We start from the raw sequence: 11,224 nt of genomic DNA on the forward strand, positions 1-11,224 counted from the left end.
GTCGTGCACTGCGACTGATTCACACTTTCATGTCTCAAAGGGATGAAGCTTCGATACGACTTTGCGTTCAAAACGATTTTGCGCTGTAGCTATATGTAGATTGCAAATCAATAAGATAAAATGTGAAACGATGTTTTTTCTCGATTTAATACTCTGTAATAGATTGTAAAAAACAAATTTTTTATATTTATCTTCGAGGGGTAAAATTTACCTTTTATTTAATAAACATAACAAATATATTATTTATTAATAAACATAACGGTAGATTTGGCTTTAATATCTTTTTATTTATAGCTTTTAATATAAAACGATTCGTTCGTTTCTAACACAAAATTATTACACTTTGCTTGCATTACAATATAACGTAATTGAAAAGATAATTTGCTACATTTTCTTAACTCATTTTGTAATAATCGACTTTCAGTGTATATTATCGATTCGGACTATTTGTTTATACAAAATATTAACAGACTAATAATGCAGAAGAATAACGTCTGTTTACAAATAGAATCAATTTACATATGAAATTATGGTAATTTCTTACATTATAATTCATTTTTACCTCATTTTACATGAAATAATATTTTTTTTTCATTTTCTTGTCAAAATTAGTCATATAAAATTCAAAATAAATGATACCGTGAATAATCCATCATAAGAACAAGAAATACTTGAATGTCTATTCATCCCTTAGATCGTTCAAATTGAAAAGCGCGCCGCCATCTTGATTGCATGCTTCGATAATCGATTGCGCAGAGCGATCTCTATACCGCCATTAGCTGCGCGCGTCGCTTCTTCTTAACGGTCAGCTCCGTCGTGGTTGTACGCGTTTTAAGAAATATATCGCAAAATTTGTGTATTTCATATGTAAATTACACTTATACGATCGTGTACGCGTAGTTTAACGATAATATAAACTTTTCGCGAGTGTAATTGGTTGACTGACTTCGAAAATTGGTCTTAATCGCTGTCACTTCCCCCACCTCTGTCTGAACTCGAATGGCGCGAACCGACATCGCTACCAGAAACGGATTTTCTGGATTCTGGAGTAGCAGATCTGGAAAAAAAGAACCATAATAAGTAGCTGGGCTTGGTAGTCGACGCTGAATCTATAAATGTAAGTGTCTTTTGCATGGAATTACATTCTAATAGAATCTCAAAATAAGTGGCAAATTTCGACAGAAACACAAGCTTCTCGATGAAAGTGTTAGCATAAAGTAAGAAATCACATTCTAAAAGCAAAGACATGCCACCTGTTTTGAAAACCTCATATTAATTACCTTGCCGATCCACTGGGACTGCGACTTCGACTTCGTGAACCTGATCGTGATCGTGATCGTGATCGTGATCGTGATCGTGATCGTGATCGTGATCGTGATCGTGATCGTGATCGTGATCTCGATCTCGACCTCGATGCAGATTTTGATTTCGATCGACTTTTACTTCTTGATCTGCGTTCTTCTCCGCCCGATCGTGAACCACTCCTTGACCTCGACCTTGACATAGCTTTTCTGGAACCACTAGGTGACCTTGATCCGCTAGCCCTAGATCCTGACTTTGATCTTGGCTGCGAGCCACTTTTCCTCGAACCACTGGGCGACCTTGAACGCGAGTGACTTTTCCTTGACCCTGATCTCGATCTTGAACCCGATCTTGAACGTGACCCGCTCTTCGCTGAGCCTGACCTCGACCTCGACCTCGACCTCGATCTCGATCTCGATGGGCTGCGCGATCGTGAAGGGCTTCTTGATTTTGAACCCGATCTAGATCTGGATCGAGAGCGAGACTGGGATCGCGATTGCGATCTTGATCGAGAACGTGAGCTACTTTTAGAACGGCTTCTAGATTTTGATCTGGATCGAGATCTGGAGCGCGAAGCTCGTGATCCTTCGGAGTCGGAGGCGATTCTTCTGCTTCCACGTGGACGACTTTCGTTACCACTTTCACCTCTGTGTAACAAACGATTCATATTGTTCATTGGTTTGATGCATAGTTCAATGTATTTTATTTTCTGAAGTCATGCTTACCCGCTTGCGATTTTAAGACCGCCTGAATCACTATCAGATTCACTCGTGGATATGGTTTCTTTGGATAAGGGCATTTTACCCTTTGAAGTTTCAGCTGTACTTTTCCTAGAGCCTTTGTCTTTTTTAAGAACTCCAGGCTTCCTTCCACGTTTTGGTTTCGGTCGGTCGCTGTCTGAACCTGGAAGTTGAATTGTAAAAGATTAGCATGAAAGCTTTGAGCGTTAATTAGAGTTAAAAGTATAAGATATGGTTTTACCACTTTCTCCACTTGCGTCTTTCTTGCGCCTTCCTTTGCCCTTGCCCTTTCGTTCTTTACGTTCACCACTTGCTTTCCTTTTGCGTTTTCTTTCCCTTGGGGCTTCCTCTCTCCCTTCTTCTCTACCAGAACCACCACTGTCACTAATGTACTGATCGGTACGTGCTCTCTTCCCTTTCCTTCCAGGCTTCTCTGAGGGCATCTCCCCAAATACCAACGCGTTCTTTGTTTTCTCAACGTATTCCTGTCGCTTCTGCAACATCTCTTCTTCTTTCTGCCGCCGCATTTCCTCCAGCTTCCTTTGCTCTTCCGTTTGGCGCATCTTGAATGCTTGCCTGTAAAGATATTTTAAGATTTTTATCAAGGTCGGAATTAGCATTGTAGCAAAATAAATTCTTTATAGTATTTGGTTTCATTCGTCATATTACCTTTCTTCTTCTTGCTTCCTTCTAAGCATCTTCTCTTCTTCGTCCAATCTTCTTGCTCGGGCGACATGATATTGTGCCTGTGACAATAAATCTTGGCACCTTCTGGCTTCTGTTTCTGCGAGTTGCTCCATTCTGTCACCGTGTGCTGACAAATATTGGAAATATTTATGCGAGAGCCCCAGTTCATGAACTGCTTGGAGCACTGTGGTCAGTGTTGACTTCTCGTCTTTTAAAATTTGTGTTGCCAAACGTTGGAGTACAAGCGCAATATTGTATAACAAAACGGTATCTTGCGGGGCTACTCTTCTCGCCTGCCAGCAATGAAATTGAATATGTTACTTCTTTGATTCACATAGTTATTATTAACATTAATAATTAATTTTGTTTACCTTTAATAACGTTAACTTTGCTTCTTTCAATTTACCAGCTTTAAAGTAAGCCCTCCCTAGATATTGCAAAACTTCAACGTGATGATACTTATAAAATTTGCGGAGGCAATTTTCATACTGAAAAATAGATACATGTATAAAATAGTACTGTGGTTATAAAATATTTGTTTGCAATATTAAAAATAAAAAATTTACCATTTGAATGGCGCTAACAAATTGTTTTTGTTCCACATAGATATGTGCAATGTTTAACCAAACATCACAGAATTCCGCCGTTGCTTCTCGCACTTGAGCAAAAATATCTCTGGCTTCATTGACACAGCCTTTATGTGCTAACACAGCTCCAATGCCATTAGCAGCCCAAATATTTTTAGGATCGTTTCGTAAAACCTATAAGTTTTACATGTATAATATGTTTAAGAATATTTATTATTTTTTCTATTTTTTATTTATACCTGTTTGTACATAGCCAGTGCTCTATCTTGATGACGCTTCTCTCGATCTTTGTCTTTGCCACTTTGATGTAAAGTTTGCAACCAAATATTGCCTAAGGCGATCAAAGAATAAGCATCTGTGCTACTTGTTGGATTTTTAAGAATTCTTTCGAATTTCTTTTGCCCAGGGCCCCATTCCATTTTTGCCAAGTGTAAATTACCCAAAAGAGACCAAGCATCTGGATGTTCATTATTAATCCTCAAAGCATCTTTGAACCAATCAGATGCCTCATAGATTTGCCCTTTATCACGAGCCATACAGCCAAGTCTTAAATAACAATCTACGTAATTCGGGTGTTCTTTCAAAATGTCTTTGTACAGTTTCTCTGCTTTGTCGAAAATACATAAAGCTTCATTCAGTCGTGCCAAATTATATGTTGTAGTAACTGCTATTGAATTATAGTATACAGAATCATGTAAGGCATCAGCTTTGGAACGAGCCAAAGATTCTTCCAAATTTTTTCTAGCTTCCTCTAAGTTTCCAAGCCTAAGGTTTCATGGTAAATATTAAATTCAAGTTAAAATTAAAAGATCATTTTTAAGGATATGAGAAATTACACACCTATAATGTAGAGCTCCAACATTGTTTAAAATTTCAGGTGGTATATCCGCTTGAACTTTCTCTTTTAAAATTCTAGTTGCAGTACCATATGCATTTAAGGCTGCATTAAGGTCACTTTGTTCTAATATTTGAGCTAATTCGATCCATGCTTCGACGTCATCGGGAAATTGCTCTGTTACTTTTCGAAGGTGATTTTTGGCAATGTCGCGTTTCGATTGAGAACTTGAATTGGCATACAATGACCCAAGAATTTTCATTGTTTCATAGTTTCCTGGTTGAGCTTTTAATACTTTTTCGAAACACTGTGCTGCCTACAGTAAAAAGAGATTTAAAAAATTTGTTCTACTTTTCTTTTAGTGTATGTTACAAAATTATGTTCAATACTTACATTTTCTGCATCACCACGATAAACATACATTTGTCCCAAACCAAAATGTGGTAAAACGAAAACTGGAGGTGCAAACTGTGTTGCTTGATAATAATATTGAAAAGCTTGGTCATAGTCGCCCTGAAACAATTTAATTATTTATTAATGCCATTGGATACATTTGGGTTTTTACTTAAAAATAACTTACTTGAACATGGAATGCTCTGGCTAATTGATAACAACTTTCTGCACGCATAGCTTCATTCTCAGTATTGTGAAAGGCATGAAGCGCCAAGTGTTGTACTTTGTTGTAATCTTTCTTGAAAAAGAAGTGATTTGCCAAATGATTCAACACCATAGGATTTGTCGAGTCAATTGTATAGGCTTTAGATAACATTTGTACTCCAGTTCTGATACTATCAGGTTGTTGTTGATTTAGTTTCAAAACTGAAAGTCCGACTAATGCACCCACGCATTGGCCATCTAATTGTAGAGCTCTTTCAAATGCTAACCGTGCCTTTTCTTGATTGTTCAATTTCATAAAACAATGTCCCATTCCTAGCCTTACAGCTGCCGGGCAGTTTGGATTTGTTCTCAAAGCTTTTTTATAAAATGCAAGTGCACCTCTGTAATCTTTTTTGTTGAATGCAATACATGCTTTACCCAGAAGAGAGGGAATATTATTTGGAGACTGATTCAATACAAAATTGAACTGGGCATCAGCCTGATCCATTTTATCTCCTTCCAAAAGGCAAAAGTAAGCTCGGCCGAGTAAATGATTCTTTAACATAAATTATATTCTTGTAGAACCTATACATATTTCTTAATGTGAAATAAATTATTATAAACAAACTATACCTGGTCATACATAATGATTTTATCAGCAGTTGTATATAATAATGTAGCTTTTGTAAACAGATCTCTTTTTTTGTCCTTATTCTTCTCTCTGTTCGCCTCTTGGACATAATATGCGGCCAACATGTCCAACGCACGCATTTGATCTTTTTCATAGTCACGGTAATCAATATTAGCATCAATCCGAGAAGATTCAAGTATTTTAATAAAATCCTCAATCTTATGTTGTTTATAATATTCAAGCTGTAACCAAAATCGATGTTTGACTTTCTACTACTCCGATATTTATCTATTATAACTTTTCAAATGCAAAATACATACGGCCAAATTGACCCAAATATGAAGCTGTGCATGTTCTTGGCGTAATATTCCAAGAACTTCATCTCCTTCTGGTAACTGATCATTTTGGAGTTCTATTACCTAACAGAATGTAATTCACAAATTAACAAGAATTTCTATTAAAAGAACAGTGAGTGTAATGATATGGTAGGCATTTAATTAGACAAAGAGTGGATGAAAAATTCAATTTATTGAAAATATTTAATTAACAAGTGGCTAACGTCCGACATTTTATCATACACATTACAAACCAGAGCTACATCAAGAACAACATAAATAAAATAAAGCCAATGCACAGGATAAAAATAATCCAATCGAGAGAGTGAATGAAATCAGCACCGATGCATCGTGACGTAAAGTAGGTTTTGTTTTCTAACGTCGTGTGTACAACTACGTCGTCGCGTATATGCTTTATCGCAGTAACATTCCTCGTAAAGGTTAGGTTCATGAAAAGGTCTTCTTATTGAAACAGTCGGCAAGAATTTCAAAGTGCACTTTATGGACGTAGGACAGGACACATGTAACTTTTCTCCAATGCCTTAAAAATAATAAATCGATGGATTAGAAACGAAAATATTCACCTCGTCTGTGTCACGAAGTGGAATCTCTATGGAACCCGCCATTGCGGCATCGTCACTGATTTGCACGTAGTGTGGTCAACAGATGTCCCATTAAATGAATGGTCGCTGAAAAAGCGCGGGGTTTTCCGATTCGTCTACCCTCAATAACAGTTTAATCAACCTCAATGAATGTTACTTTGGTTCAGTACTTTATTTGAAAAAAATATACACAATACATGAAATAACCTTTTGACACGTGGCATGGACGATAGAATAAGTTAAGCGTAATTCACTCACGAACGGAAACATATTTGAAGAATCGTGAAACAACTATGATAGATTCTTACTTATTACTCTGTAACAGGAAACTTAGTTAGCTTTCTGTAGTAGAGTCTAGTAACAATTACTTCTATAATTTACAAACTAGCTTGAGCAACAAGAATATATAATACTTGCAGTATCGATAAATATTCAAATTAACAATAAAGATTGTGGTGTATATTATTGATCGATATTAAAATCGGTTAGATTCTTAGAAAAACGATTTTTTTTTTCTTGATTAATCAGAATATCGTAACGTGTATTACAAACTTAATCGATGGAGATATCCCTATGTATCCTTATTGTGTAATATTGTGTAAACGGTGTGGAGTCTTCGTGAATCGTCGATTTAAAATCTCGTGTAAAACTTCACAGGAGCGAATCCATGGATGATTTCCGTATCCTGGATCGTTTCGCGCATATCTCCCATTTAACGTCAGTCGTCGTAGCTGTCGTAGAAGGACGTGAAGGCTGTGTTAGAGCTGAAACTCGGTGGTAAACTGACTGCATCGACCATGTCCCTTTCGCTACCAAAGGCTGACGCCCTTACATCAAGGGTGCCGCTTACTCCAGACATAACTGAACTCGTTGCCATTTCCACCTCCCCGACGTCGGGGTGAGCGATGTGTCTTAAAATGAAATCACTTTAATTTACGTTTGATTTTTTCTTCTACCTTATCAGACGAGGAGAACCCTTAGCAAAACTAACAACTCATTAACTATGTTATATTGAATACTTTAAGACGGAAACATGAGTGATTATGAAATATCTTTGACTGTCTGCCCTTCCCTTATGTATTTTGCTGCTAAATGAATCTAATAATAAAGAGGAGTAAAACGTTACTTGTGATCTGGAACAGGCGGTTCAATGTGCTGTCTTCGCGACGACATTGGGGTTCTCTTTATTGCGTAGATGTAGATACCAGTCATTGTCAGCGTATACGAGACGAAGTACAATGCGTGGAACTGGAATAGATAGAATCGAGTTAACGTATATTGAGTTTCGATTCTATTGCTACAGACACGCGTGTTCGTAGCATTCGGAGTTATAATAGAAATTAGAAGGGAAATTTAAATGAGATGAATTATTGAGATATGATAAAAAATACCTTGTACTGATGGACCAACATGCCAGACAAGACGTTGAACGAGTCTGCAGTGAGTAGTGCCAGTTGCAACGCTGTTGCGCCAGACTCGAACAATATAACAGGCACCAAAGAAAAAAACACGAACTGCGTGATGCAGTAGACCACCAAGCATGTAATCACCGGTGCATTGTTCCAGTGAAATTGCTCCAACTTGAGACTTTCAAGTACAGCCCTGAAAAAACGTCGAGAATAATGAGAAACTGAATTACGGAGGCGAATTGTTGCTTTTTTTACTTACGTCTGCGCACAACATAAAATCGTCCCGAAGAAACCGATCATACCCAGATACTCGATAATATCGACTGTTTTAACTGCTAGCTCCTGTAGAACCGTAGTCACAGAAAAGAGTACCGCGCCACCGAGACATAGCATATCCCCAACGAGCTGGTTCTTTCCTTCGCGTCGAATATTTGAAATTCAAAGTTTTCGATAATTAAAATCGATGAGGCAATCGACAACCTATGAATCATTTAGTTGACAAGTGAAATAAACCATTCAGTTTCACAAAAATTTGTGTCTAGGCAATATCTAGATAATTCTAAATATTTAGTTATTTCCATAATAAATTGTGAATTTATGCCACTCATTAATTACGTGGCTTACTGAACTGTCTATTTCAAATTTCGAGGGATAAATTAACAAAAGACCTAGCGTGTAATCACCTGTAGATGCGGGATCTTTATTGTCATCGATTCCTGCCCACACCAGGCATCCCACCCCCATCAGACAAACGGAAACGCCGACGATGTGTACCATTCGGTACCTCACCCCCAGAACCAAACACGATAATGCCAACGCGACTGGTATAGCTACACAGTCGAGTAACTGAAACAGATTTTCCGATGTTCCGGTGTATTGATAGCTGTCTGCATCATTAAATGTTGAATGCAATGCGGATGACAATGACGAAGTCTACGTTGCTCGTATCTCGTTCGACTGAGAGTGGTCGGCGAGGGGTGAGTACGCTGGGTCGAAGACCCAGCGTTCTCCTTTCATCGGTGGTAGTGCATCCGATACAATGGATGTCCCGTGCCATTCATCTCAGTCACAAACACTACGCCGGTTTAATTGACGGGTAAACAACAAAAGTTTGCTCTTACGGTCGCGCACAGATTGTAAGCCGCAACGTTTGCATACTACTACACGCTGGGGTGGAGATCTTGTACCGGTGCCAAAGATTAAGCAGTTTTTTTCATTCACCCGAATCTGCCCGTGTACCGCGAGTTATGAATAAATTGTGAATCGTAAACGATCCATTATAGAATTTACCAGTGAAATGAAAACGTTAAATAGTGCTTGAAAATGAATTGGAGCGTTGAACTGAATAGTCGAGGTATTTAAAAGTCGTTTAAATACTGTTAACGAAACCCTCTGGAGCAACCACTCTTAAAGTATCACGGTATATAGAAAGGGGTACTCTTTAAGTCTCTCTTTCTCTCGAGATGCAACGTCAGACTTTTGTATGACATCATTAGCGCATACCTGTATGCTAGCTAGGCTGGTGAATTGATGCGAGGATGTTATAAGTGTGCATGCTTCGACGTCAATGAGTGCCAACAACAAGTACCTCCATCCACGGGCTCTTATCACTGAAATTAGGCCGTTCCCTACCCCTCTGCAGGACATCCAGGTTGTGTATACAAGGCACATCATAACGTAATGCGGTAGATTTTGTCCTACCTCGCAGAAAGCAATGCCCGGCTCATAACAAGTCGCTTGCAAATTATCCATGCCAATGATCGCTGGTTAATTACTCACCGGTCGGGAGAGCGAGCTGATACGTGGTGTTGATGTGATGGTTCGCGAGTGTCATGAAACACAACACCATAGACAAGAATTGCCCCATTATTATCGCCCTCCATACTGCCCTGTTGATAAACAGAAAAAAAAGATCAAGCTCGTACGCGTAATATTTACGCTGCAGGAAATGTGGAGTAGTTTTTACGCATGCCGAATTGATTGCGCCAAACAGCACCGTTCTGTGTACGATTAAACACTTTTTATTTGAACTATACCACTCGAGTCAACAATCGAATGTACACAAATATACTACTAAAAAGAAAACATCATTGGAGTATTATATCACGATACAAATATGATATTTACGAATTTACACACAACTTTCTAAAAAGAAAAAAATAATAAATATAATTCTCGAAACACATATTCAAGCGACTTGTAGGAAAATTGAACTGAATCGGAGCAATGGGTCACAAACTTTAGACACTTCGGGAGATGAGCAAATGAGAAACATCGTTTCTATGGGTACAAAGGATACACGAGAAAATTCCTCGTAAACGCCCGCCACTTTTCTCCCAGGAACCGTCCCTTCCCCTCACTGTTGCCGCTGTGTAGCCGGTACAAGGATGGACCAAGGTTTGGTTTCCCTCGACACTGTCTTCCTCGCTTTACAACCCTCCTCTACTTACGTACCACTGTCCAAGCTCGGATATGTAATTTTCGATTTTATCGCAGACCCCGTTCCTGGGCTGCATTGTCGTAGTTTGGCCGCAGCGACGATCGCTCGCTGACACTCCCTTGCCATGGTGCATTTTCGCCCTGAGGCTGTGAACCACCGGCTCTAAAGGAGAGGCGCTTGCGCGACCTCTTTCCCTCCAACGGCCCTCTCTCCACACGAGGGATCGCGGTCTTTTTCGTTTTTCCAGACGAGACCGATGAAAAACGGCGAACGGGGCCGAGAACACGCTGCCACCGTGTTGCTCCGCCGTCTTTCCTTGCTCCCGGCTTCGCATCGATTCTGGCCTGCCACTGGAAGGGCAAAAGATCGATGGTGTTCCACTGGCTACCCTCTTTTGCGAGCCGCTGAAACGTTGACCTTTCTTTAGATCGATCGATCGTTAAGAGCAACTTCCTTTGGACTGAGAGGCTTTAGCTTATTCGATAGTGTTATGGAGTTTGGTCCTTCGAACTTGGGGTATCGAAAGAGATTTCATTTAAGATGAATTTTTTCAGATTTTTAGAATAGAAATATTGAATGTCCTGGAGTGGAAAAAGAAAGTGGGTAAAAAGGGTCGGCTGCTAGATTGATTTAGGATTTGATCTGGTTCCAAGAGCTTCTCTCAGTTTGCTGCTAGTAGTTGCGTTATCGAATGTAGGGTACTCTAGAAATATCGGAGGTTGATAAAGAAGGTGACGGTTTGGGGGTAATTGGTACACTAGGCGGGTTAAAGAAGTATGTCTTTCTTTATTCTCAGGTAATCTTGTCGTAGATTGTTATTTACAAGGTATTGACATTCTTTGATTATATCGTGGTGATCTCAGTCATCAGTGATCATTCAAAAAGGTCTCACGTAGCAGTAAAGACTTCCACATTTTATATAAACTTTAAACATCTTCAACTTACGTAATATCTTATAGAATATATCTCGAGCATCACGCGCAATGAATTAAATTATTATGCACAAGTGTGGTCATCCTGACGTATGAAAAGAAGGCAATCGTAACGTTTAATGATAAT

At 38.9% G+C, this 11,224-nt stretch overlaps 2 protein-coding genes across 5 annotated transcripts; both read right to left on the reverse strand.

Moving 5' to 3' along the window:
- Positions 1–279: 279 nt before the first annotated feature.
- Positions 280–5,947, reverse strand: Ctr9 (RNA polymerase-associated protein Ctr9). Its single transcript, XM_076379682.1, has 14 exons — positions 5,939–5,947; positions 5,700–5,798; positions 5,382–5,621; positions 4,732–5,304; positions 4,545–4,664; positions 4,157–4,467; positions 3,556–4,081; positions 3,296–3,490; positions 3,101–3,217; positions 2,712–3,022; positions 2,284–2,618; positions 2,028–2,205; positions 1,281–1,949; positions 280–1,057 (listed from the first exon to the last, which is right to left on the reverse strand). Exons 1-14 carry the CDS (start codon positions 5,945–5,947, stop codon positions 961–963), a joined length of 3,780 nt encoding a protein of 1,259 aa, XP_076235797.1. The 3' UTR covers positions 280–960.
- A 528-nt stretch (positions 5,948–6,475) lies between these two features.
- Positions 6,476–10,450, reverse strand: LOC143180622 (solute carrier family 35 member F2). Of its 4 annotated transcripts, none has more exons than XM_076380482.1 (8): positions 10,180–10,450; positions 9,505–9,614; positions 9,229–9,422; positions 8,409–8,571; positions 7,985–8,141; positions 7,708–7,918; positions 7,443–7,564; positions 6,476–7,242 (listed from the first exon to the last, which is right to left on the reverse strand). In XM_076380482.1, the coding sequence occupies exons 1-8, from the start codon at positions 10,296–10,298 to the stop codon at positions 7,035–7,037; spliced, it is 1,284 nt and encodes a 427-aa protein (XP_076236597.1). In that variant the 5' UTR covers positions 10,299–10,450; the 3' UTR covers positions 6,476–7,034. The 4 variants fall into 4 exon arrangements, with proteins under 4 accessions (XP_076236597.1, XP_076236598.1, XP_076236599.1 ...); XM_076380483.1 differs by having other exon boundaries at positions 6,476–7,227; positions 10,180–10,363; XM_076380484.1 differs by having other exon boundaries at positions 9,229–9,361; positions 10,180–10,319.
- Positions 10,451–11,224: the final 774 nt, after the last annotated feature.

Source organism: Calliopsis andreniformis, chromosome 6, assembly GCF_051401765.1.
Source record: "Calliopsis andreniformis isolate RMS-2024a chromosome 6, iyCalAndr_principal, whole genome shotgun sequence".
Lineage (NCBI taxonomy): Eukaryota > Metazoa > Arthropoda > Insecta > Hymenoptera > Andrenidae > Calliopsis > Calliopsis andreniformis.